Source organism: Oculina patagonica, chromosome 6 (assembly GCF_052425735.1).
Source record: "Oculina patagonica isolate OP01 chromosome 6, crgOcupat, whole genome shotgun sequence".
Classification (NCBI taxonomy): Eukaryota; Metazoa; Cnidaria; class Anthozoa; order Scleractinia; family Oculinidae; genus Oculina; species Oculina patagonica.
In genome coordinates, this window is record NC_135763.1 from 28,554,476 (window position 1) to 28,582,401 (window position 27,926).

The 27,926-nt window shown below is 40.6% G+C and overlaps 2 protein-coding genes and 1 pseudogene across 3 annotated transcripts; 1 reads left to right on the forward strand and 2 right to left on the reverse strand.

The window, feature by feature from the left end:
• The window catches only part of LOC144657986 (uncharacterized), a 522,126-nt pseudogene extending 497,787 nt beyond the window's left edge, over positions 1 to 24,339 (reverse strand).
• On the reverse strand, positions 1,420 to 12,999 carry LOC144655981 (uncharacterized). 2 transcript variants are annotated; one of them, XM_078516182.1, is made up of 7 exons: positions 12,801 to 12,999; positions 10,792 to 10,908; positions 10,509 to 10,670; positions 8,915 to 8,992; positions 8,448 to 8,515; positions 4,461 to 4,550; positions 1,420 to 3,193 (listed from the first exon to the last, which is right to left on the reverse strand). In XM_078516182.1, exons 2-7 carry the CDS (start codon positions 10,883 to 10,885, stop codon positions 1,562 to 1,564), a joined length of 2,124 nt encoding a protein of 707 aa, XP_078372308.1. In that variant the 5' UTR covers positions 10,886 to 10,908; positions 12,801 to 12,999; the 3' UTR covers positions 1,420 to 1,561. The 2 variants fall into 2 exon arrangements, with proteins under 2 accessions (XP_078372308.1, XP_078372307.1); XM_078516181.1 differs by having other exon boundaries at positions 10,792 to 10,917.
• Positions 15,485 to 20,319, forward strand: LOC144656898 (uncharacterized). The gene is made up of 3 exons (XM_078517145.1): positions 15,485 to 16,932; positions 18,065 to 18,265; positions 18,843 to 20,319. Exons 1-3 carry the CDS (start codon positions 16,134 to 16,136, stop codon positions 19,136 to 19,138), a joined length of 1,296 nt encoding a protein of 431 aa, XP_078373271.1. The 5' UTR covers positions 15,485 to 16,133; the 3' UTR covers positions 19,139 to 20,319.
• Positions 24,340 to 27,926: the final 3,587 nt, after the last annotated feature.

The window sequence follows — 27,926 nt, forward strand, 5'->3', positions numbered from 1 at the left end:
GAAAGTGGCTATGTATTTGCTTAGTTCGTCTTTGCGTTTGCTAAAATCTACTCATCCAACATGCTTTGAAATGAAGTTTTAAAAGATAATTGTTTTTTATTTATTTAATTTGTAGTAGAAGGAATTGCCAAACCGATTGTGGTTTTTATACGACTTTTCTGCGTGTCTCACGGTTTCTGATTGTGTTCTTGGCAGCCGTATTTATTTTACGAAAGTCACCTCAATTTCCTTTTACAGGTCAAGTGTTACGTCATCGCCAATGAGGACAAATGGTGCCCAGTAGAAAACGTCACTGTACAATGCTGACTCTCTCATTTTCTTCATGGACAAGTGGAGAGCTTCACTTGCACTTTTTTTCTCACGTAACAAAAGCTTGTAAAAAAAGTTCATGAAGACTTTAGTAGCTGCATCATTAATAGCCCACAAGGACACGAGGACTGAGCGGGCACCCGACCCCAGGAAGGCCCGAGCAATACCAACAACACCCTCCGATTTCAGAACCTTTCCACTTCCACTATGACAACAGCTTAGCACCACTAGCTTGGCCCGTATACCAACTTTTGCGATGTCTTCCATGGTAAGCACAAAATCTTCCTTCTTAGGGATCCCATCACAAGACTTGTTAGGAGCAAACGCGATTTCTCCTCTCTCTGCATCACCATGGGCAGCAATGTGCACCAGACTCACTTCTTGGATCCTCAACAGCACTTCTTGCTTTGTAGCTTGCTCTCCTACAAGGGGGGATACACCTAACAACCTTGCGATCATCTGTACCTCGCTTCTAGCTGCTGGTAATGATGGCAACCCTAGACGGTCTACTGTTGGATCTCCAACAATCAGGGCTCCTGTCTGACTGTGATAATCCGCCGGACAGTCGTAGATGAGTTTGAGTGCTGTCAAAGAGGGAGTCAAGCGTATTCTGAAGGTTTCTGCCAGGTACCTTCCGTTAGCATCCTTCAAGGCTGCAAAAGGTATCCTAAACATGTGGCCCTCGGGGCAAATGACGATCTCTGGTCCTTCCAGGAGATCAGCAACAGCAGCAAAGATCATCTTGTACACCAAGCAAAGATTATCTTCCAGGTCGCTCTCTCCCTGCTCGCCTTTATCTTTACCTCTGAGATGCTCCTTCGTTTCTTCCACTTGCTCTTCCAAAGCTGGAGGCGCAGCATCGTAGAGTTTTGATAAAGAGCGATCTTCACACTCGCCCTGCTGACGGAAATATGATGATTTGAAGATCCTCATCACCAAATCTTGCAGCAATTCTTGGCTGATGTCTGTAGAAGAGATGCACTTTTCTTTAGAATCTGGGATAACAATTGTTGTCCCAGATTTAGTCACAAACGAGAACAATGTTTTCATAAGGATAGCCACGAAAAGAAAATTGCGTCCTTGCATGGAGGTAAAAAGGCAGTTCAATTCGTCTAGCTTTAATTCGTGACTATCGTTATGTTTTCGGATGGCATATTTCTTGCACATTAAATCCTCAAGTGCGCGAGCTCTTCCTCGTTCAGCGATACATAAGAAGGCGGTATCGACTTCTTTGCGAAGTGCTAAGATATAGCTAAAATTCTCGTAATGTGAAACCATTCCGATCATCCACCAAAATCTTGTATTCGTCCTCGAGATCTTCACGTACGTGTTCATAGTTTTTAATGTTTCCAAGGAGAAAAGACTTTGCTTTTTCAATATTAGCACCAGGCTCGTTATTAGAATCAAAAAACGTATCTAACAGATATGAAGAAATGAAGTGATGACTTTCGAAATCATATTCTTTACAAGTTTCAACTGCTCTTTCTAGGTAGTTGATTATCTCATCAGACTTTCTTTCATAACCGGCTACTACACTCAAACAACGGTAAATAAACACACGTTCTATTATATTATTGGTAGAATCAAGTGCTTTTTTCAGAAACTCCACAGATTTCTCATATTCACCGAGAGTACAATAAACACGTCCTAGATTACTGTTGACTTTTGACATTCCTTCTCTGTCTCCAGCTGCTGTACTAATTTCAAGGCTTTTTTCTAGATACTCAATCGCTTTCTCGGACTGGCCAAGTTTGTGATGCGTCATACCGAGGTCTGAAAGACATTCCATTTCCCCTTGCCTATCCCCAGCTCCTTTCAGAAGTCGAAGTGCTTTCTCACGATATTCCATCGACTTTCCATGTAGATCGAGTTTATTGTACACTAAACCAAGTTTATTGCATGATATTACAATATCTTTAGTGTATCCTCTTTCTTCAGAAATTAAAAGTGCTTTCTCGTAATATTCTACTGATCTCTCATACTGGCCCGTTTTTTGATAGACGTCACCGAGATTATGGTAGCAACTTACTTCATTTTGACATTGTCCACTTGCTTCACTAACATTGGCAGCTTTTTCATAATATTCCGCCGATTTTTTGCAATTTCCTATAGCTCTGTATTCCCCGGCAAGGTTATGATAGTAATTTATTTTTTCTTCGTCCCCAATCGTACTATCTATTTCAAGTGCTTTTTCTAATGCCTTGATTGTATTCTTGTTCAGGCCGAGAGCATGATATGCCTCTGCCAGAAGGTTGTATAAATTTCTTTCACCGTGTTTGTCTCCAGTTTCTTTCATTATGTCAAGGGCTTGGTTGCAACACTCGATTCCACTCTCACATTGGTGAAGATCCTTTATAAGAACGAACCCAAGGCGACTTAACGACTCTTTCTGTTCTGTTCTGTTCCCCATTTCTTCAGCAATCTCGAGCCCTTTCTTATAACACCCGATTGCCTTTTGAATTTGTGAGTTTTGATAATAGATTTGACCAAGGCGGCTTAATGATTCCTTCTGTTTTTCTCTGTTTCCCATTTCTTCAGCAATCTCGAGCCCTTTCTCATAACACCCGATTGCCTTTTCAACTTGGGAGTTTTGATAATAGATTTGACCAAGGTTTTTGTAACTTGCACATTCTGCCTCTCTGTGTCCAGTTTCTTTACGTATCGCGAGTTCTTTTTCAAACCACTCAATTGATTTATCATGTTTGGAAAGTTCAAAATACAAAGCGCCATAAACAGTGCATCTGCAAGCTATGTCTCCAGTTGCAAGATTGAGAAGATGTTTGATCATTTCAGGGCCTTTACTTTCTGCAGCTGTCGACGCGACGTCTTTTCGGTCTACTGCTCTTTCTAAGGGCATATATAGACGTTTGGAAGGATCAAACACCTGTTGATCAGAGTTACACAAACTGCTACTTAAGTCGTCTTGATAATGCGGTGATTATGATATGTGTTGTTTAGTTTTATTTTTGATTACTATCATTATTACTTTTGCATTTATTATCTGCAGATTTAGTATAACAAACATTCAAAAATGGTTTCACTGTAACTTGAAAATTGTGCGTTAGGATTAGAAAGAAGCAAAAAGAGTATTAGATGAGGAAAGGAACTACCGTTAATTTCCCAGAGTACCGTAATGATTCGATTTAGCGCCCAGGGCGCTTATTTACTTTTGTAACCTCAAGGGAGGGCGCTTATTCGAGACAGGGCGGTAATTCGGGACAGAGCGCTTATTTAATTTTTTGAAAAACAACCAAATGTTCAAAACAAAAATTTAATAAATATTAAAATAACTAACAGTAACAGAAGCTGTAACAGTAACAAATTGTTAAAAGTTCAGTTACTTTTAAACGAATAGTACATTTTAGCAGTAAATATATACATGTAGGGTACAGTGAATGTTTATGAGTTTATCTTTTCGACGTTAATGACTTCATTAGGGGCAGTTATCCACAATAGGAGCGCTTATTAGAATATGGGCGCTTATAATAGTGGGGGCGCTTATTAGAATGTGGGCGCTTATTGAATTAGGGGCGCTTATTGACAAAAACACATTCGAAGGGGAGCGCTTATTCGGAAGGGGCACTAATTGGAAGGAGGGCGCTAAATCGAATCATTACGGTAATAGCGAAGCGCGCGAGTGACGTCATGACTCAGACAAACAAACCGAAATAGCGGACGATTTTCCTAAAACACTTTCTAAAGCAGCAGGCTAGGTATTCCTTAAACACTTTTATAAAACGAAAACTTCGCCTAGATTATTTTTATCTCTCTCACGATGATGTTTTTTTCAGCCTCGTGGCGGTTATATTCATTTGCATTCTATTTTTAGATCTCGCGCGCTTCGCTATTGTCTCCTTAGCAGCCGTAATTTTGGTCATCACGCAGCACTTGGCTTGGGAAGAAGCGTTGTGTGACAAGCCCAAAGAACACTAAATGGTGACACAGTCCCTTTAACAACCATGAAATTTTATCGCTACTTTCTAGCGCTCGTTGCTTTCGAAACCTTCACGATAAATAGAGACAAGTGATTGCGTAAAAATATTCGAAAGATTTTCCTTATTACTCTGGCTATCTTCTGGGTTGGTCGGGAGTTAAGATTTACTGACTGTTATCTGTCTTTGAGAAGATTCTTTCCGAGAGTTAACACTTACTTTGCCTCTCATTTGAGTTTCTTTATTCTTGTAAAGTTCATCCAGAACTCTGCTCTCCAATTCCAACAGCTTTTTGTTGTTTTCGTCAATCTTAGCATAGTTAAGATTTACCAACTGAACATCGATTTACCAAGGATGATTTAGAGCTAGACCACTCACACAAAAGGAGGTACCAAGAGTTCTCTTGTAGTCAAGCTGTTTATTCAAGCTGGTTAGCTTTCACGTTTTAGTCATATTTACAACCTCGTTCCCAGGGCTTTTCCCTTCGTTATTTGGGCCTCCCAAATGACCAAGTGAAAAGCCCAGGGTACGAGGTTGTCATTTTAACGAATAGTGACACTAGGAGTAATGTAGTTGGGCTTAATTTCACTCTGTGGATCGACAAGTCAGTTCTCGTAAACTTCCAGGGGGATAATTTTTGCTGTGGGTGATGAAGACGTCACTCAAAGTTAATACGAACGCGTCATCACTTCCCGAAACACTTGCGGTTTGATTGCAAGTGTTTGCAACAAAAAGCTGTCAACGCTTAGCAGATCCTGTAAAACAGCATTACTTAACAAATTAAAAACGTGACTTTCACATATCAAACATGACATAACAAATTGACAATGTGGCTAGCCAGAAACACTTTAAATATAAAACACCTTATTGTTACTTATTTTCGCGGGACTTAAATTTCGCCGATTTTTGCGATTTTCAAAAAAACGCGAAATTAAAGACCCGCGAAGAAAGGTTATCGCGAAAAATAACGACGCGAACTTTAATACCCCTCTATGTAATTCGTTGTGATTGATTAACAATTATTCGCCTCAGGCGAAGTGAATCACGGCGAATATTGCCCGAGACGAAGTCGAGGGGAATATTCGCCGTGATTCACTGAGCCTGAGGCGAATAATTGTTTTAGACTAATTTTCAGAGGTGAATATCAAGAACTATAAAATAAAGAACTAAAACACGGAATCAACAAACACAAGTGCTCGCTTGAATACTTGTAAACAAGTTTAATTCATCGATTGTAAATCAGAAATTGCACTTAAGTTTAAGCAATAAAACGAAACAAAACAAACACTTCGAAAAAGACAGATATGTAGTACCTTTGTTTAATCGTTGGCGACTTCTGAGCAATTGTGTAAATCCTCTTGAAATAAGTTGAGTAGCTCTGATCTGAAGAGAACTGAGTCATTTTTGGTCAATTGATCTGCCAATAAGTTTCTTGTGGCCCGTGCGATCTCCAAAACCATCGTCCTTAGCACCAATTCTAATGCTTTGAGAACCATCTCTTGAAAATATATTCGGTTCAAAAGCCTTGGTAGCCAATTTTTAAAATTCCAACTGTTTTGAATACATTCTTTCGAATGAACGAAAATTTCATTCATCAAATGCCGCCATGTTTACTTGCCTGGATGGCAAAGTTGGCGTGGCTTAGTAATTAAGCCCTGAAATGTTATATTCACCTCGCTTGGAGGTGAATATAACGTCATAAACCAGAGCTTCTTGACCAATCAGAATGTCGCATTCTTATATTCACCTCTTGAAATTAGACCAATCTAATTTATCAACTTTTCCGTCCGTTTACTACATAATTATCTTGGTACAGTCGTCAAACTTGCTCTACTTTGTAACAAAGGAACACGTCAAACGGATTATTCCGGGATTTGGAGGAATGGCCATTCTGCCACTTATGACGTCACCAATTTACACGTCAACGGATTTTTGTGATCTGCATCTTATAGAGTTTGGATAGATCTTTGCACAGGACTTTCCATCTTCAATATTGACTGCATTCCCACAGAGCTAATCGAAAAAAACACGATCAGTTTTTAGTGTAAAATTGGTGCTAAAACAGGCCAAAATACCTGTACTGTAAAACTTTTCAGGCCAGTAGAAGGGGAGCACAGAGTAAAAGATAGAGAGAATAAGAAAGTAGAGATAAACGAAAAGGAAAGGAGCAAGGAAAAAAATCGGAACGGTTCAGCAAAAAAGACGCATGCGTCAAAGTAAAATATTGTATATTTTTACATGGAAATTTCATCAAAATCTTCCTGCATTTTTAGAAAGTGCATTTTTAGCAAATTTAGAGAACTTTTGGACCGTAGAGCCAAGAAAATCGATTAACGGTTAAAAAACGCGTTTTTAGGAATAATTTCAGCATATTCAGGGTTAAGTTTCGTTTTGTTATATGGTTTGTTCAGTGTCATTGGAAACTATTGCTGTGGAAAATTAAAATTTTTGCCAATTTTGAAACTTATTGTTTGTTAATGCATACCAGTATTTTGACAATTTTTGCGAAATTTGGTTCCGTTTAAATTATTTTTTTGGCCAAATCGCGAAATTAAGCTCTCGCGAAAATAAGTAACAATAAGGTATAATAAAGAACTATATGAAGAACTTTATTGAGTAACACAATTACTACTGGTGACCCAGTAGTTTACACTGTGGGCCATTAAAAAAGGAAAGGAATAATAAAAATAAATGATAAAAATTAAGTTAAAAATAGTACAAATATGTACATGGCATACATTACAATATAATTTTTACTTAAAATTCTTAAACGTCCTTATGATTAAAAAATGTTCATTGAAAACCACTTTTGTGACGTGGGTTCCCTAATAAAAAAAAATCTTAATTATTCCTCTCATTTCTGATAGAGCTACTGTGCTTTACTTTGCCAAGCTTATCATAGCTTTTAATGCACAAACTTCTTATGTTTAATAAAATCACACCCAGGATTCTAGCCAAGAGAAAGCCAGGCGGCTAAAAAACAAAGTATTCTAATTTCCCCAGCTAACTTAGCCTGCGAACAGGCTCCCGATTGGGAGTTACGCGTGCGAAGCGAGCGAAAGTACTCTCCCTCAGGCTCCGCTGGCGTTCCGCTCGCTTCGCTCGCGTAACCCCACTCGGGTGCCTCTTCGCAGGCTACAGCTAACTTAGCGAAGGAAGCAAAATTGGCCAGTCACAGCTTGGTTAATACTGTCGAAAGCCGAACATTATAAATATGCCGTTTTGTTCAGGAGAGTTTCTTGATAGTATTGGTGAAACGGGCGTGCGAGGCGAGAAAAAACGACTGTCGGCTTTCCATACAACGAATTCGTTCCGACCAGGGGGCCAATTAATGTCGCCGAGTTGACAAAAATTCCTTTGCACCTCCACCCATATTTTAAATTTGATAGCATTGTTCATTTCCACGTTGTCCACGTTCGAATTTGAGTGTTCGAAATTTTGGTTCAATTTTGCGTAGAAAAGGTAGAAAGTTTCCCGTATAAGTCTAAGTCCCTATAAGTCTGTTTTCAAATGGATCAGACAACACCAAAGAAACCCGCCTCACAACAATGAAGAAAGGGAAAAGACGCGTCGACTTCTAGACTGCAAAACGGTCCTTTTTTCTTTAAAGTCGTTGAAAAAAGCACTCTTATCGTATCTTTTAGCATCTCTCCCCAGTCTCACTCACAGTTTTGACATTGGCTCCAGACCTCTCGCTCTCGTTCGAAGACCAGCGTCGAACCTAGCGCGTTCGCAAAAGATACGACTGTTTTGCAGTCTAGTCGATTTCGGACTATTGCAGATTATGTCAGTTATGTGCCTTCGAATTCAAAAGCGGCGATGAAACTGTATTGAACTCTTCGCCAAGATAAACTGTCAGAACAGTTGGAAAATGCGGCTTTTGCCAAACATGTGCAGTACTCACGCAATCCCTGAAGAAACCCTAATGAATAAGTATCAGACCTGGCGTACAGTTAACAATCTTTCAGTTCCGGGGGGGGGGGGGGGTGCTTTCAGTATTATGATGGAATGTATTCTTAATAGAAAATGGAAGAAAGGTAGAAAAACTCGTGTAGTAGGTACATTTTCGTTTTTGTGCGTTAATATTCAGTAATAATAATTGATCGCTTGCGCTATGTCGCATCACATCTGCGCGCACGTTCAAGTTGAAGGTATTCGTAAGCGTCCACCCATGGGCAAATAGTAGACGCATTGAACAAAGGATACAGATAGACCTTTAAAACACAAGGTGAGAGCTTCGTCAAACATGTTTAGTTCCATGCAGGCACTGGCTCCTTAAGATGACAAAAAATGATCAAAAATTAAAAATTGTAATACACTGCAATTCACAAATCAAAGGCAATTTTAAAGACTTTTCGAAGCCTTTCGATTATCAAGATACTAAAACTCCCGTAGTTTATCTGAGGAATTCTTAAGTTTTTTCCAAAGTTTAAAGTTAGCGAACACTTTTGAAAACGTATATTTCTGGAGGTTTGAAAATAACTAACTTGTAATACACTGCAATTCATACATTAAATCAAATGTCATTTAAAGAGTATTTCGAAGCCTTTCGATTATTGCCTAGGATACTGAAACTCCCCGAAGATTTTCTGAGGAATTACAAAGTTTTTCTAAAGTTTAAGGCTAGCAGACACTTTTGGCAGACTTGAATTTAACGATAATAAAATACATACCTTTCACTATGGCCTTAATAAACGTCGGTCGCAGCTTAATGGCAGCTTTTGCATCGTTCAATGTATCGGTGTAATAGCCTGTCAAAACCAACAAAATGACCTTCAGATATCTGCCTTGAAAAGGAGTAGTTAATACACCACATAATATCTGTGCAAGAGGCCTCTTCCTGTACGTATTGCAAAAACCTGAGAAGGGATTGTACATTACAAGCCGAAGAAAATCTAATTCCACCTGTTTTTGATGTGTTCTTTTTAAATTCATTGAACTTGTAAGATATTATTTCTCCGATTTAGGGACAGACCATTAGAAATAACCGGAGGATGGGAGGGTTGACTTTTCTCAAAAAATTCCTGCAAAGGAAAATGTCGAAAAATAAATTCCTGCAAGCGTTTGTGGTTAAAAAATAAAACATTCGTGTAACGGAAGAAAGAAATCCTGCAGACAAGTAGATAAGTAGGCCTTAAAAAATTCCTGCACCGAATTTTTTTACACTCCCCTGAAATTATTTCTAATGGTCCGTTCCTTAGAAGGTACCTCAAACACGAGAGACAGTGATTCGTCATATTTCTATACAACTAAAATTTCTTTCAAAAAACTTCGCGTCGTATTTTGAGCTCTTTTCTCGGTGCTCACAGAGCCGTAACCAGACTTTTGGCATAGACGAGGCTACTCCAGTCCCTGAACTCTCTCTTCCGCGCGCCCTTTATGGGGGTTGAACCCAGGCGCGTGAAGAGAGAGTCCAGGATAACTTGCATATGCATGCGCCAGTTTATCCCCCTAAATCGGAGGAAAAGCCATATTTGGCAGCACTTTTGAAAACGCCCGCGCACAGATGACGAGTTCAACTACGCGACCGTGTACTAAAGCAGGATCACCGGAATAACTTTAAAAAAGCCTAGCTTGCCAGTCAGTGTCTACTAAAAGCTAACGGCCAAAAAAAGAATCGCTATCCGTCAACTATTCCTATTATTTTGAAGCTGTTTATTGAATTGGCTTGAATTCGCGCGCTTAGTCGCGCAGTTGAATTAGTCATTTGAGCGAGCATTTTTAACCCTTGCGCGCGCGTCCCAAGTAAGCGACGCCACAGTCCTTGCCTCTGATTGGTTCGTTCTGAGCATGCGCATGCAAGTTATCCTGGACTCGACACAGCTCCCCGGACTCTCTCTTCACGCGCGTGGGTTCAACCCCCATAAACGGCGCGAGCGGAAGAGGGAGTTCAGGGACTGGACTAAGACGAGGCAAAATCGGCGATCGCCGATGGTGCAAGCCGCAAATTTTGAAATCTAGATGCAAGAACGCTTTAAATAGCGTTTTTGCAAGGTATTTTTTTTCTAAAACGTCAATCTTTTCTTTTTATTAATTTTTGGTGTATACGGGTATCTAGAGCGGCGAGGCAAGTGCCTCGTTAAACAGTGTCACTCGTGTTTAATAACAGGCAATCCGGTAAAATGTGATCTTCGAGGAACAGATAAAAGTCAATTACGCGCAAAAATATTTGATTTAATCAGCAATATCCACTTTTAACCACTGAATAATGCGATGAAATGGAGAACTGACCTATTTTACATGCAAAGTCGAAAATAATATTCTCACCCACAACAAAATGTGCTGTCGCCCTGTTGCTGTACAGTTTGGCATTTAATACTTCGTCTTTACAGTTCACTTTTATTCCTTCCGTGAAGAAATGAATGGCGTTGTTAAACTCTTTTTCTCTGTACTCTTTATTGCCTTCAATCATGTAAACCTCGGCTATCGCTAAAACGAATGAAGAAAGGACAGTTATTAATCATCATGACCTGCGCGCCTGCCTGCCTGTCTAAAATCTGGCGAAGGTAAAGAAGCTCTCTCTACATTTTAAAGTAATCGTTTTCCTTACCCCTCAACGTGTCGTTGTCAAATTCCAACGTTTTAGTAGAAGAAAGAGCGATGTCACTTTCAGTGTCAACTTCGAATGGACTGTAAGCGGCCATGACTATCAAATGTACTTGTGTTTCTTTATAATCTAACAAAAAAAAATAGCCCGCGTATACTGAATACCAAGTGGCCATAAATGTAGACAGTATACTGCAAAAGCTTTTGAATTTAAGGTACTTTGCTAATGTCGTGATAAATAAGGCAATATTTTATACTAACTTTAACTAGGAAGAAATAACAGTTTCCTAGGAAGGAAAATTTAGTTTTATAGAACACTTAACAAAATACTGGATTCTGCAGATTGGACGAGAGCAGTACAACTAATCCCAAATTGTACTCCCTGGAAGTACCCATCACTTTTCTTTCCGAAGTTGACTCGAGGATTTCCGAAGTTAGCTGGAGCATTTCCGAAGAATCCGGAAGTTGAACCAAAGACCTCCGTTGATTTCCAAAGTGGATTCGAACGCTTTAGGAGTTGAACCGAATTGGGCACACTTTCACTTAAAACAATAGACTGGGGAATGGGATTTTAGACCCTCTCCCTTCAGGACACTCGATTGTAATAGAGCGAAAACATGGAAAAGGGTCACTGAAGACAGCTGCAATATAATAGTTCTTTTTCTAGTCCTGTCTAGTGTTTAGTCGTCAGTAGGTCGAAAAAACAATATGGCGTTACATGCACGCGTCATTGTTTTTTTTTTTTTTTTTGAGAAAGGGCGCAATTTTCATCGAACACTCATTTTTACCTTTTTTGGTCTATTGTTACTTTCCACCTTAGAAGACTAGTAATTTCAGGTTTCTTTCAATTTGAAAGTTATTTCTCACATCAGAAAAATTTAACTAATATCTGACGTGACATGTTTATTGAAAGATGCTAGAATTAAATCAAAACTAAAGTTGATTTTAACCCAGCATAAAAAAGGGCTTGTTCACGCAACTGTCAACATGGCCAACTCCATGAAAACGTGATACTTACTAAAGGTTAACAACGTTAACCTCGGGAGAAATCCCTATGAGATCGAAAATGAAAGTGAAATAAATGGCGATTGTTTCATAGACAAGATCAGTTTTAGTCCCGGTTGAAGTTTCAGGAAAACTTCAACCAGGTTTAAATTATCAAATTTAGCGGATATCAGTCCGTTAGAAATTCGTCATCTAATAGACAGTGGCATTTCTCGAACTTTCCGATAACTCGAACCAAAATTTGTTTCTCTTCCCTTACGAACACTGCAATTAACACCGATGATTTCACGAACTCCTCGATCAATTCTCGAACCAATTTTCGTTTCCTTCGGTGGTTCGAGAAATCTCGGGATTCCATTGTGTTGCAAAGAAATTCCGTGGCCCTCACCGTGCTAAATTTGCCATGTAATCGACCCCTTCCTCGTCACTTTTAAACGAAACAAAACAACGGCTGGCTCACAAAACGACTTTGTTCAATCACTGGCTGACAAGCAATAACAGATCTGGACGAGAAATCAAATTCAAGAGGACACAACACAAGACAAAACAATTTTCAAATCAGGTTCGAAATCTATTCTGAGTTCGCTATTTTTAATTCGAACCTCATATCGTGCATGGTCATTTCCTCAGGAAAACAGTGCTTAAATATGAGAATCATTCATTTTGACTAAAAGCCGGTTTAGTTTTTGTAGAGATTATATTTTTGGTATAACAGATCACACTGAAATCAAATGCTTTCCCTCAGTTGGTCGTTATGAGATTTACTGTTTTGGGATTGTATAAAGGTACCCATGACATAAATCGGACAAAAGCGAGTGTAGCATGTTTAGCATGGTTGCACCATTTGGAGATGTCACATTGCCAAGTCTTTAAGCGCACGTTACGGCAACTAGTCTAACCTCAAACCACCAGAGCCGTTCAACACGATGGCTCAGTTAAGAAAATATAAAGCGATAAAGCCATTTCTTTTCAACCGTATCTAAATCAGACTACAGTTGAGCAAATTACCTTCTGACGATGAAGGAAAGTAACGCGATCGAGCAGCAACCAAACTTCCCACCTTCTTTTCTCGTCGCAAACTGGATGAGTAGATTCGTGAAGGATTTAAACTGTTGGGACCTGAAACGCCGTAATATATCTTTTGTGGTTGTAAAAATCGAGATATCGCACTCACCCAGGCGTCGAGATACTACTATTGTTGATCTGAAAAACAGGAAGTTAATGACGTCAGAGTCCTTTCGTTTTGTTCAACTAATCAGCGACGTCCCTATAAACAAAGAACATGATTCAGCCACGGGTCTTTGGATATCAAAATGACCATTCCAAGGGATTAGTGGAAAACACGGGGTCGGGGTCCCGGGGTGTGGAAAACACGGGGTGTGGAAAACGCGGGGTGTGGAAAACGCGGGGTGTGGAAAACACGGGGTGTGGAAAACGCGGGGTCCCGGGGTCTGAAAATAAAACGAAGGTAAAATAAAAAAATTCTGGCTAAAGAGACAAGTTTAATAATTTATCACCACCAAACTTAGGATCTTCGTAAAACGTCTTTCCTTGCGTTGAAAAGCCTATATACATGTCGTAAAAATGCAATTCAAGTTTGTGAATCATATACTTGTCCTTGTGATCTTTTGGGAATATCCGTTTTTTCCATTTTATAAAATTAACAATTTATCAGGAATCCGAAAATAAAACTACTCCAAGAAGAACACAGTACAAGCCAATAATGAAACGGGAAATACAGGCAGACAGTTTTCTAGTCATAAGTAATTTATCGTGCCAGAAAAGGGTTAAACCGTGGACCTTATTGTGCTCTTATAGTGAACGCTATATATTTCAAATTTTCAAAATAGTTTTTGTTATCAAAAGACCAGTACAAAAATGTAGATCAGATAAATTTAGCTTTCTAATTTCACAAGCAAACCTGGTGTTCTGCCGAATAGGAGGACCGCAGTATAGCTGCCTGCCTCTAATTAATTTCACCTTAGCGGCGTCTGCGTACAGGTTGCAAACATTGTCCGCCGAATTAAGTCAAAATGTAATTCTTTTATTAACTACCACCCGATCGTGTATAAAGTCTGTCGCTCTCCAGCTAAGACTCAACATTGATTTGCTATATTCATGTAGCTCCAAGCTACAGCTAAAAGTAAACATTGGCATATGCGTGGAATAACTATGACATGCTACCGGTCATTTATCAATGCACAGAAAACGGATATAAGATATAACAACCATAATCGGTAGAGTACGGTAGATGAGTTAACTTCAAGGGTGGATCCAAATGAGTCCCTCCCGATTTCTTCTTTCTCGCTTATTTCTTTCCACTGAAACTACGCAATTCCGTCCACACTTAACTTTTTTTTGGCCGTGTTATCACGGTCAGCAGCTTTCTTTCTTTTTAGTGCTGAAACCACAGGACCACACGACGATTCATGAATGAAACTAGTTGAATGAAGTCAGCGCCTGTGTCAGATATGGGCGAAGTTGGCGCGTAGTTTGTCTTAATATTTATTTTCGGAGACCTGATAAATTGTTAATTTTATAAAATGGAAAAAACGGATATTCCCAAAAGATCAAAAGGACAAGTATATGATTCACAAACTTGAATTGCATTTTTACGACATGTATATAGGCTTTTCAACGCAAGGAAAGACGTTTTACGAAGATCCTAAGTTTGGTGGTGATAAATTATTAAACTTGTCTTTTTAGCCAGAATTTTTTTTTACCTTCGTTTTATTTTCAGACCCTGGGACCCTGCGTTTTCTACAGACCCCGGGACCCCGTGTTTTCCAGACCCCGCGTTTTCCACACCCCGCGTTTTCCACACCCCGTGTTTTCCACACCCCGTGTTTTCCACAGACCCCGGGACCCCGCGTTTTCCACACCCCGGGACCCCGGCCCCGTGTTTTCCACTAATCCCCAATCAAATCATGTGTCCGCACAGAGCCACTTGTTCCTTGTGCCCCAGGCTTTTCCGGCTTAGCTGGACAGGTGGCCCTAGGGACGAGAATGAAGTGGTAATAAATCAAATCAAATCAAATTTTATTTATACACGTGACACTTAGGAGTACATACAGTTCTCGTTAGAATGTGTACGTGTGTAAAAATAAACAATTTATATAAATAGAAATAAAAATGTATTTTTTAAACTTCTCTAAAACGTTAAAAATTATCATCGATATTTACAATTAATATTTACAAGCAAAAAGTTAAAATATATAATAATTTAAATGTCGCAAATAACAGGTTAAAAAGGTACTTAAATTTAACCCATATAGATCAATACTCAGATAGTAAACAATATTCTAATAGACAATATTATAAAAGGTCGCTACAAGGAAATGAGAGTTGATTACAAATCGATATTGGGAGCTTACCTTTTTGCTGTGGAATGAATGCGATAATTCTCCGAACTGTGAAACGAAATTAATTTATGTCTGTTAAAACGTCACGAAAGTGAGTTGCACCATTTCGACATAATTATCCATTTTAGTCGATTCAGCATTAATCTAAGTGTGTTATCAAAAAGCCTGGCACTTTATAGGGACAGACCATTTCATTTTTTTGAGGGGGCAGGGGGGTGGGTAATTTCTTCTGCGTTAAAATTTATTCTCGGCATTGGCATTTGCAAGAAATTTTTACCAACAAAGAATTACGCGAGATTTGTTTGACATCATCCATCATAGTAGGTGGGGCTGGCTTTAACTTTTTCCCGTGATTATTTGTGGACCATTTCTCCTACTTTTATTATGCAAGAATGTTTTTATTTTTCATAATCGCCCAACCCCCACCCCTCAATAATTAAACGGTTCTTTCCTTAAACAACAAATGAACAAAACTTTCGAGTCATTCGGCAGAAAAACAGGAAGTTCTCACAAGTAGAGTATTCCCCTTTTCCCCGCCTGCGAAGAACGTATTTTGCTGGGAATACTGACTGTTCTCAATTCCGGCCGAAACGACCGATTTTTTTTTCATGTAAATTTATTAAAAATCGTGATTTGTTGTTAATTTCCCTAATCAATTGCACCTTACAAATCGATGTTGTTAAAACAATAAAATTAAGTTCGTACTTGAAACTGAAAGAACTATCTGCCGGAAATAGACTGGAGTTTCGAATTAAAGAAGGAACGAAAACACTTTTATAATGGACAGCTGTAATATTTTAAAACCCTTTTTAACGGATTATTACAATGATTAGAAACTGAAAGGAATATTTTTTTACAAACACTAAGACTCAGAAACGAAGCGGATATATCTTCGAATTCGCTGACGCAATATCAGTTGATCAAGAATTTTCGACTGTTTTGTCCTTAAGAGGGAACTTAAAATTGCGGATTTTAATCTATGGCTGCCGAAAACACTTTTGAAGAGGAAAAGAAACCGGACGCTGTATTAGTTACGAAATTAAGCGGCGTGGAGGCTGAAACTAGCCGAGAATCTGAAAAAGAAGGAAGTCATGATCCGAAAAGCCAAAAACGATCGTTGATAAATGGCAAACCGCCAATTAAAGATCGCGAGGATAGAAAAACATCGTCACTGGAAATCGCGGACTTATGGAATGAGGGAGTTAACTTTGGGAAGAAAACTTCGAAGCTAAACAAAGCTTTCAGTCTGATACAAAACAACTCCGTAACTCTTCGAAATGTTGTGGTTGCCGCCGCGACATACGGCCTCGAGCGGCTCCTCAATGCACAAGTCTTCAACTGCCCTGAAAACAGCTATCAGCAGTATGGCTTTGCCTTCTTATTCGCCCCGGTTATCATCCTATTCTGCACCAATTTGCTTGTTATCGGAGAAATCTGGAAGTTGTCGTCAAGAATGTATGTAAAGCGATACCGAAGGCGCGGAGATTGTGTCGCTCGGGTTTTGCCGAGTCTGCTAAAAGCCTGCGTCGGGCCGGCAGTGTGGTTGATAGCGGCATTCTTGGAAGAAGATTATTATCTGTGCGCCAAGCTCGGGCCTTTTGATCAAACAGGCAATGTAACAAGCGCACACGATGTTGCTGAAAGGAAGAAGAAAGTCGAGGAGTGTAAAAGTCAGTCTCATATCTGCGCATGGAGTATCCTAGTCGCGCTAGTCTCTCTGGGAACTGCAGTGATTGTGTGGAAGTATTGTTATCTTAAAGACAACCTTCTTATGGACAGTAAGTGGATAATCTTAAGAGATATGAAAAATAAGCTATTTTAAAAATGGTCCTGTAACCAGGTGGTTGTTTCATATTTAAAAATAAAAAACGTTACTCTGGTTTTAAAAAATGTTTAGAAGTGTTCGTAAAATTTCCGTAAAATGTCCCAACGTTTCGGCTAAAACTTCAGCCTTCATCGGGGGAAAGTGATAAGGGAATGTGTAAGAAGCACGTTCTTATAATATTCAAATCGAAAGCTAATTATGTTCTGTCCCTAAAGGCTGAAAACATCCCCTTATCACTTTCCCCTGATGAAGGCTGAAGTTTAAGCCGAAACGTTGGGACTTTTTACGAACATTTTACGAACACTTCTAAACATGTTTTAAATCCAGAGTAACGTTTTTTTTGTAATTATGAATAAGCTATTGTCAAAATCAACATGTTACTATAGATTGAGGAATTCGGCTTTTTCAACCGGCTTTTGTTTGAGATCTTTATTGCACGTCAAATATATTACGGGGGCCAATATGTTGTTTAGAAGAAAGACATAATCCTCTTAGGGGCCCGATTGTTCAATTCGAAATTCGATTTACACTAATTCGGGTTTAAAAGTAAATCAAGGTACAACTATAGATTTATTCTGTTCTAACACGGATACCCCAGAGGGATGTACTCCCTATAGTGGAGAATACAGGAACGTTCCGTATTTAGTACCTTTTGTCAAGTTACAGGTATTAAAGGGTAGGAAATTTCACGTATAAAACTTTGTTGGATATTCACCCCTCGCCTCTACCCTCTAGGCGGTAACCTGGCCTGCAATTTCAATGATTTATTTTATTTCGTGCGATGTGTTCCCTATGATAATGTTCAATTTAATTGCAATTTTTCTTTGCTATCGATCTATGGTTAAGTTAAGTGGGCAGTCGGCCGCTGTTATTATATTAGAACGCGATAGGTTAAGACTCTTATGGCGGGTGAGGGGGGGGGGGGGGTGGGAGGGGGGAGGGATGTACCTCAGAGAAAACCTTCTATGTATTAGGGCTTGTGTCTCCAACAGGCCAGATCGCCTGAAGAAAGTTTTGTTCAGTTACTGCATCTGGGTTTATATCGACAGAAATATCTAAGAACCATCTAACACCTCTGTTTATAGATCTGTACGCTTATGAAAGGCGAGAGGCCCTAAGCGCAATGAGAGCATTCATAGAGCACATGGGAGCTTCATGTAAAGACGCTGATCTCGACAATGATCCAAAAACGGCTGAGTACGGCAGAGAAGAGGAAATGGTCACGCTATATGATGATGGAGTTCCCGAAATGATAGGAAGGAAAACAGTGGAGAAATTATTTGAAGGTAGGAGTAAAAAATGCTTTTTGAGGTCCGATCATCGGGGGACCAATATGGCGGAGAGGTGGACTGTTATAGCTAAATTTTGTTTTCGTTCCTACTGTCAGTGATTCCCGGGGGTGCTTTCTACGGTAGACTATAAGGGAAGGCTCCGCCCCAAGGGGAGAACCTTTTTGGCTGAAGGTATGAAAAAGTACTTTTTGAGGCCCGATCTTCGGGAGACCAATATAGGGGTCCAATATGGCGGAGAGGTGGACTGTCAGTAATTCCCGGGGGTGCTTTCTACAATGGACTATAAGGCAAGGCTCCGTCCCAAGGGGAGTACCTTTTTCTGGCTGTAGGTATGAAAAAGAGTTGGGATTTCATGACCTGTAGTATACAGACTATAGAGAGTATACAGAGTATAGAGAAGCGCATCTCGCAAATTATGTTCACGGTCAGGAGCCGAACAAAATGACTGATAAATTCAAATATATTCAAGGCAAAATTTGGCTCGGCTAGCCGCGTCATCCCGGAACGCTTATAATTACCTGGTTGGCTCGCGTCCATATCAAAGTGAACCTTTACATAATCTTTTTTTAAGGTTATAAAGGTGATAAGTGGACAGACGGTGATGATTGGCACTACATCAAAGCCTACAAAGCTTTCAAAGAAATGTACCCTCGCATTTCCACCGGAAGTCCCCTGGACCCTTGGCGATTGGTGCAGGGAGATGTTCACAAAACAAGAACTCAAAAGACGTGCCGGTTAAAATGTCTGCCAACCTGTTTTGAAATGGAGAGCTCCTGGGACGAGCTGGAGCCCCTGCACTTGGAGGCGCTCACCCCGCAGAACGGAAGAGCTTCTCAATCCGATGAATCTAGGGAATCGTCAGTATGAACATTAAAGCTCTTTACATTGACATAGAAATTCCCTCTGTTGATCACCCTTTATCTCATACTTAAGTTTTGTACTATTATGGCAACAATATCCTGATATCAACAGTGAAGGTGGTCAAGGGTTTTTTTTCGTGATCCGTGAAAGGCCTTAGTTTTTTTCCCGTGAATTTTGAAATAGCTATTTTTTTCTCATGGAACGTGATTTGGTTGCATAATCATGAACCGTGAAACGACTTTTTTTTCATGAGAATTGCAAAATGACTGTTGTTTTTTCCCCGTTAAATGTGACTGTAAACCGCGATTCTATCTTCCTTGCAAAAAGATACCCAGTAAGCGTTTGAAAACAAGACTACGTGTGGTAAATTGCGTGACCAATGTATGGCCAGTACTGATCGGCAGGCCACTCTATTAATAATAGTTTCGTTTTATTTTGCGTGAAACGTGATCCAAGCGAATTGACATTTAACGACCAAAAAATTGTAAATAATTTTAGAATCAGTGGAGTTAATTAGTATAATCAGAGTTAGTAGCAGTCCCCTCTACTAACTATGGTATAATTCGCCAGCCTTACTTTTGCCAGAATGGACACCGTTATCACTGTTTGTTGTTTTGATGTCCGGAAAAATTCAAAGAAACAATCAAAATGCAAATAGCTATTGTGTTTTGTGCACGGTTAAGACCAAAGCATGCCAACTAAACAATGAAATTTGTCAAGCTATTCACTACGCCCTTAGCAATCATTCGATAGCTACTGTGCAGTCTCGGTTGCCCGGCACCGCTATTTCCCCTTTTTGAGTCGTGTAACAAAGGAAGTTTCTCCCCCCCCCCCCCCCCCCCCTGGTCAAAACAAGTGTCAGGACTACAGCCAACCTGTTATAAACAGTCTAGGATAGAAACAACGTGAGATATTCACATTCGTTTCGCGCTTTATTTGTAAACAAGTATGGTAAAACTGTTCCCGTATAAGATTATTGTAGCCGATGTGGTCATTCAGCCAGTATCTGAAACAATCAAGCAAACTCTGAATTAAAAACAAAGATTGTAACTGAGTAAGAACAAAAGGCGTTGATGACGTAACACAGAAAATGAAATAAAAGAATCCCTTAAACCTTAATTTTTCTGTTCAGGTGGTAACTGAAGCAATTTTGTACATTGCTAACTCAACAGGAAGGGCGATGAGCTATTTTGAGACCCAATGGGAATACACTCAACGACTTAATAATAAATTAATAGATTAAGGTGGCTGTTTTCAGTATTTTCCAGTCCTTATACTTTGATGGCTCACTATTACAACTTTTTATCAATTACTATTACATTAGTGATATGAAACAAATGACCAATCAGTGTGTGTTTTTATATCTTATATTTTAATTATTTTATCTTGATTCTGGTGCCTCGGACACTGTTTTGATGCTCCCCTCTCCAACCTTAGCTTTGTCCCTAGTTAGCTGTAATTTCTTCTGTATATGTTCTTACGGAATTTCTTACCCAATTTCCTATGTGGAGGTAACCATGCATAATAAAGCGGCCTTCACACGGCAAACTAAAGTTGGCAAACTTATATTGGCAAACTCAAGTTGGTGTGTGTGAACGACACAAAAACAGTTGGCAAACAAGTTGGCAAACTGTTGGTGAGAATAGAGACCAGTTCTATTTTGTCGCTAACAATTGGCCAACTTGTTTGCCGTTGCTGCGTCGTTCGAGTTGGCCAATAGTTTGTCGTGTGAAGGCCGCTTAAGAGTACAAAATGCTCGTGATTTTTAAATCATCTTAAAAGATGTTGACTTAAACTCTTGCAATCAATATTGGCTTTCGTCCGTTTTTTCTCAGATATAACTCTTTCGCAACAAGGTTATTTTTTGACTATCTTATATATACCAGGCACGATTTACGTTTTCAATTTTTGTGTAAGCCCTTCTGTAAGCTGGCTTACAGGCTTACACGATTTAGTTATCAACTGTGCAAAGATTGTGTGATGGAAAAAGTAAATTGGTAGCTTTCTTGCCTGAGGATAGGTTAAAGATCCGTCTGTTGCCACGGCAACCAATTTCTTCTTGCCCATTTTCCCCCCAAATAGTCCTTCATTTGAAATCTTATTCTAGCCCCACAACATCCATCCTTTTCCTCCCGTTTCACTCTAACCGCCCCCTTTTCTGCCTTACTTCCCCTATCACTCTGACCCCACCCAGGCTTAAAGGCTTACAGGGTTACAGGCTTACAGGCTTACAGGCTTACAAAGTTACAGAGTTACAGGCTTACAGGCTTACAGGCTTACAAAGTTACAGAGTTACAGGCTTTCAGAGTTACAGGCTTGCAGGCTTACAGGCTTACAAAGTTACAGAGTTACAGGCTTGCAGGATTACAGGCTTACAGAGTTACAGGCTTACAAAGTTACAGACTTACAGGCTTGCAGAGTTACAGGCTTGTAGGGTTACAGGCTTGCAGGGTTACAGGCTTACAGAGTTACAGGCTTACAAAGTTACAGACTTACAGGCTTGCAGAGTTACAGGCTTACAGGCTTGCAGAGTTACAGGCTTACAGGGTTAGAGAGTTACAGGCTTATAGGCTTACAGGCTTACAAAGTTACAGAGTTACAGGCTTGCAGAGTTACAGGCTTACAGGCTTACAGAGTTACAGACTTACAGGGTTACAGAGTTACAGGCTTACAGGGTTACAGAGTTACAGGCTTACAGGCTTACAGGCTTACAGGCTTACAGAGTTATAGGCTTACAGGCTTACAGGCTTACAGGCTTGCAGGGTTGCAAGCTTGCAGGGTTACAGGCTTACAAGCTTACAGGCTTACAGGGTTACAGGCTTACAGGCTTACAGGCTTACAGGCTTACAGGCTTACAGGCTTACAGGCTTACAGGCTTACAGGCTTACAAGCTTACAGGCTTACAGGCTTACAGGCTTACAGGCTTACAGGCTTACAGGCTTACAGAGTTACAGGTTTACAGGCTTACAGAGTTACAGGCTTACAGGCTTGCAGGGTTACAGGCTTAAAGGCTTACTGGCTTACAGGCTTGCAGGGTTACAGGCTTACAGGCTTACAGAGTTACAGGCTTGCAGGGTTACAGGCTTGCAGGGTTACAGGCTTGCAGGGTTACAGGGTTACAGGCTTACAGAGTTACAGAGTTACAGGCTTACAGGTTACAGGCTTACAGGCTTACAGGCTTACAGAGTTACAGGCTTGCAGGGTTACAGGCTTGCAGGGTTACAGGCTTGCAGGGTTACAGGCTTACAGAGTTACAGAGTTACAGGCTTACAAGCTTACAGGCTTACAGGCTTACAGGCTTAAAGAGTTACAGGGTTACAGGGTTACAGGCTTACAGAGTTACAGGCTTATAGGCTTACAGGCTTACAGGCTTTCAGGCTTTCAGGCTTACAGGCTTACAGGCTTACAGAGTTACAGGCTTACAAGCTTACAGGCTTTCAGGCTTACAGGCTTACAGGCTTACAGGCTTACAGGCTTACAGGCTTACAGAGTTACAGGCTTACAGGCTTACAGGCTTACAGGCTTACAGGCTTACACAGTTACAGGCTTACACGGTTACGGGCTTACAGGCTTACAGGCTTACAGGCTTACAGGCTTACAGCAAAAGACCAGTGTTAGTGGGCTTCCTGTAAACCGCCGTTTCGAGCCTTGTTCCATTCATGATTATTCCAATAAAAGGGATCTTATTATTTACTGGAAGCTCCATCGTGAACGAAAGGTTCGGGTGGAGGCCATTGAGAGTAGTGAGAAATTCAGTTGCAGCCTCAGTGCTGGGCATTCTAGCCAAAGTGTCGTCAACGTATCTTCTGTAGAAACTTGGCATCTTGTCGTCGCATGTAAGCTTTTCTTCGAGGTGACACATAAATACATTTGCGAAAGTGGGCCGAGTGGGGAGCCCATTGCCACACCGTCTATTTGTTCGTATAACTGGCCATTAAATTGGAAAAGCTGATTAGATGTTGCTATTTCAAGAAGAGTAGTAAGATGATCTCTCTGTAGTTCGAGGCCATATGTTTCGTTGAACCAATCGTCAGTAACGCTTTATCAACCAGGATGTTAATAGTCTCGCTCAAAGGTACGTTGGTGAAAAGGGAACTGACGTCGTACGAGACCAATATGTCATTCTCACCCATTTGGACGGTGCGAATTTCATCGGAGAATTTGAAAGCATCGGTTATCGTGTGCTTATTCATGGAGAGTGGCTTTAACTTCTCTTCGAGCCATTTTGCGAGATTGTAATTATAAGTTCCGGTTGCTGATAAGATAGGCCTCACGCTTAGGGTGGCTTTGTGCGTTTTAGGAAGGCGATAAAGATGGGCAAGCCTGGAACTCTTGGGTGACAGTGATTTAGCAATCTCATCGGGTAATATTTCATGTAAGACTGAATGCAGACTTTTCTCCTTTTCAAAAAGCGGATGAAAATGCGGCTTCGGTGGTCGGCCACGCGTTGTGGGACGCTTGTCATCAACTTGTACGAATTTCGAAGAATCATCAACTGAGGCTGCACTTAGAAGCCGTACGTAGTCAGTTTTGTCCATTATTACGACTCCAGACCCTTTATCAGGTTTGGTGATAATGATGTCATCACGCTTCTTCAAGCTATTAAGGGCTTTCGTAAGCGCCTTGGGTGGATTAGGACATGTTCGCTGGATGTAATTCAGAGCGATTGAACGTAAAGTCGAACTGGCCAACTCCTTCGAGGCAGGATCTTCCAATAACGGCTCGATTTTCCAGTACGCTTTCTCGAAGCTGGCTTGAACCTCAGTTGGTGAGACTTTTCGAGACAGAGAGAATGAGTCCTCTGCAGATAACAAGCTTCTCGATGAAAGAAAGGCGATAAGAGGACATGTTGTTTATGTGCTCGTTGACGTCAAGTTTCTTTGAAACCAAGCGGGAGATTTTGCTGACGTGACATTGCATCATTTCGTTGTACTGTTTCTTACGAAGGATACCAAGTGCCCACTAACACTGGTCTTTTGCTGCACTTTCATAGTCATACTGATAAACGCTATAAAGACTGCCTGATCAAAACAATGGTACATCGAGCGCACGCCCTCTCGTCAACAACAGAAGCCTTCAATGAGGAATGCGATAGATTGCGGTCTATTTTCACTCGACTTGATTATCCCCTGCACGTTATTAACTCCACCATCAACAACTTTGTCCGAAATGTCTCCGCGGGTACATCGCAAGAATCCGAAACTCATCGTGTCATCCGTGTTAGCCTCCCGTTCAAAGATCAGACATCTGCCAATGCAGTCAGACGGCATTTATGCGATCTAAGTCACAAGATCAACGTCACCGTGCAACCAGTTTTCGTCAGCAAAAAACTGGAACAAGACCTTAAACCTAAGGAACTCAAGCCAGCGATTGTGAATCATCATTGCGTTGTTTATTCTTTTTCATGTAATCTGTGTGATGCGGATTATGTCGGGTACACAGCCCGACAACTACACAAACGCATTGCTGAACACAAATCATCCGCGATTGGAAAGCATTTCAAAGAATCTCATGGCGATGTGAACCTCCTAAAGGAAAACCAATTTCGTGTCCTGAAAAAATGCCGAGGAAAATTTGACTGCCTCATTTACGAGATGCTATTTATAAAGAAACTGCAACCAAATTTGAATACGCAGGCGGACTCCATACGTGCTAAACTCTTTGTTTGACAATGAACATTTTTTACTTCTCAACTTTTATTAATTAATCTCCATTGTCTATTTTTAGTATTTATACATTTTATGACATATTCTCTTTGCTTGATAATGACGTTAAGTCAACGTCGAAACGTCGCGTCTTTTTTAAAACTTTTAAACGGAGTTTATAATGTTTTTAGCGAATGTCTTATCGCAATTTTTCTATTGTAAAGTGTTTTACTAAATCGCTACTTATATATGTTAATTTTAATCGAAGAATTAAGAATTCAAATTATGCACATAATTATTTGTTTATGTCTGCCTTGTTTCAACAAAAGGTGCCCGGCCGGCTGACAAAAAGGCTTGAAATTCACCAAAAGCCAGCCTCCCCCTGAGGTCCCCTGGTTAGACCAGGGTCTAGGTGGAGTGCCTAGTCAACCCCGGCGACAGCCAAGCTGCCACAGGGCTGCAGCTGGCTGACAAACACAAGACAATCATCATTAAAATACCATGACCTTGCTGTGACTGGCTAAGTCTGGTGAAAATGACACAAAAAAAGTCCACTATGCCCACCCCACTAGCAAGCCAGCAATTCAACCCCTGACCCTGGGCTCCCTAGGGCTGCTAGCTCTACCGCTCAGCTACCCGGCACAACCCTCCAAGACATTGCCCCCCTCAATTTTTTTCTCGCGGGACTGGCTTGAAGGCCTTCAAGTTCAAGCACGGTTCGCGGAGTCCACCTTTTGACACTGATCAGTGTAGATGTATGCATCAAAAATAGTAGAACAATTCAGAGTTAATTCGAGCATTGGCTAAAGCAGTTTTCATATCTGGTCTTTTTTCTCGACCTTTTTGTGCCAAAATCTAGACAAAATGTCGAAGGCTCACTTTCCCACACTCAGGAAAGTACGGCAGAGGACACGGCAGTATAAAGGAAGACGACGAAAAGTTTTGTCATTGCAGTGGAATTTTAAATATTGCGATTTCTTTGCAGAATGCATGTTGTGATTTGATTTTCTTCTTCGAGCTTAATTTTAATTTTAAAAACCATTTTCCTGAAACAGAAACACTACATTCAGAAGTGAGCATGATTTCAGAAAGCTCACCCAGGGCTGCATCCAACAAGTGCGTAAATACCGTGTAAAGCCCTTTTTTGTTTCTTTTCTTTTTTATTGTTTAAAAATTCCGTGTTTTAGAAGACGGTCCTGAAGGGGGGGGTACCAAATCCCATTTCCCAGCCCAAATTTTGCCCAAATCCCATTTCCCAGCCTAATTTTTTTCTAAATCCCAGTCCCAGCAGTGAAATTCCCAGTGCGTGGAAAATCTGGTCTCAAGCGCATTATATCTGTGTTGTTTTGATTGTCCTAAATGAAGTCCACTTCCCTGAACTTTCCCTTCGGTGCCCTATATAGGGATTGTACCCAGGTGCAAGAAGAGCGAGTCCAGAATAACTTGCATGCACATGCTCAGAAATCCGTCGTCTCACCCACCCCCCCTCCCCCCCCTAAAAAAAGGGGGGGAACAAAACCATATAATTCATATTCCACAGCACCTTTGGACATTTGGATAGTAGTACTGTTGTAACCTGGAGAGTATATTGACGCTCAGACCGAACGAAAAAAACAGAGATTTAGTGTCATTTATCACAGAAAAATTTAGGCTCTCGACCTGAACACGTCTTCTAGTTAGTTTCGAAGAAATATGATGTTACACATACAAGGCTATTCAACGTTATTTGTAAAGTTGGTTTATTGTGTAATTTGTCCTTGCCCAATGAAAACTGAGAACATAATTAGTATGGATAATCAAATGGTGACGAGTGAAATTAGGAAATAATTTCACGCGCGTTTTGTCAAAATTCTAATAATTGCCCGAGCTTTTAGGCGAGGTAAATTTATAAGAATTTTGACAAAACGCGTATGAACAAATTTCCTATTTTCATGAGTATACCACTTGATTGCATTTTAATATCATAGGTGACAAATTATGATATCGATCGGGGTATCGTGAACTCCAACCTTTAAAAAGTTGAAAGCATACATTTTGGCTAAAGTTGGCAAGTTTTTTTTCTTCGATGAAAACCCCTTAGAATCTTTTTTGCTCTTAATAAAAAATGTTAATAAAACTGTCAAAAAATTCTTCACGCTATGGCTATAGTTCATCTTGAATGAACTCAAAACGGCGCCCATTAAAAACGCTCAAAAATCCGCTAGATGCCATTTATGTAATTTCATTGGCTTTATGTAAGACTGTAAACATGTAACCCTGTAAGCCTGTAACTTAACCCTGTAAGCCTGTAAGCCTGTAACCTTTAAGCCCGTAAGCCTGTAAGCCTGAAAGCCTGTAAGCCTGAAAGGCTGTAAGCCTGTAAGCCTAAAAGCCTGTAAGCCTGTAAGCCCGTAAGTCCGTAAGCCCGTAAGCCCGTAAGCCCGTAAGCCTGTAACCTGTAACCCGTAAGCCCGTAAGCCCGTAAGCATGTAAGCCTGTAAGCCTGTAACCTGTAAGCCTGTAACTCTGTAAGCCTGTAAGCCTGTAACTCTGTAGGCCTATAAGCCTGTAAGCCTGTAAGCCTGTAAGCCTGTAACTCTGTAAGCCTGTAACTCTGTAAGCCTGTAAGCCTGTAAACCTGTAAGCCTGTAACCTGTAACCTGTAAGCCCGTAAATTAAGCCCGTAAATCCGTAAGCCCATAAGCCTGTAAGCCTGTAAGCCTGTAAGTGTATAACCCCGTAAGCCTATGAGCCCGTAAGCCCGTATGCCCGTAAGCCCGTAAGCCCGTAAGCCCGTAAGCCCGTAAGCCCGTAAGCCCGTAAGCCCGTAAGCCCGTAAGCCCGTAAGCCCGTAAGCCCGTAAGCCCGTAAGCCTGTAAGCCTGTAAGTGCATAACCCCGTAAAACTGTGAGCCTGTAAGTGTATAACCCCGTAAACCTGTGAGCCTGTAAGTGTATAACCCCATAAGCCTGTGAGCCTGTAAGCCCGTAAGCCCGTAAGCCCGTAAGCCTGTAAGCCCGTAAGCCTGTAAGCCTGTAAGTGCATAACCCCATAAGCCTGTAGGCCTGTAAGTGTATAACCCCGTAAACCTGTGAGCCTGTAAGTGTATAACCCCATAAGCCTGTGAGCCTGTAAGCCTGTAAGCCTGTAAGTGCATAACCCCGTAAGCC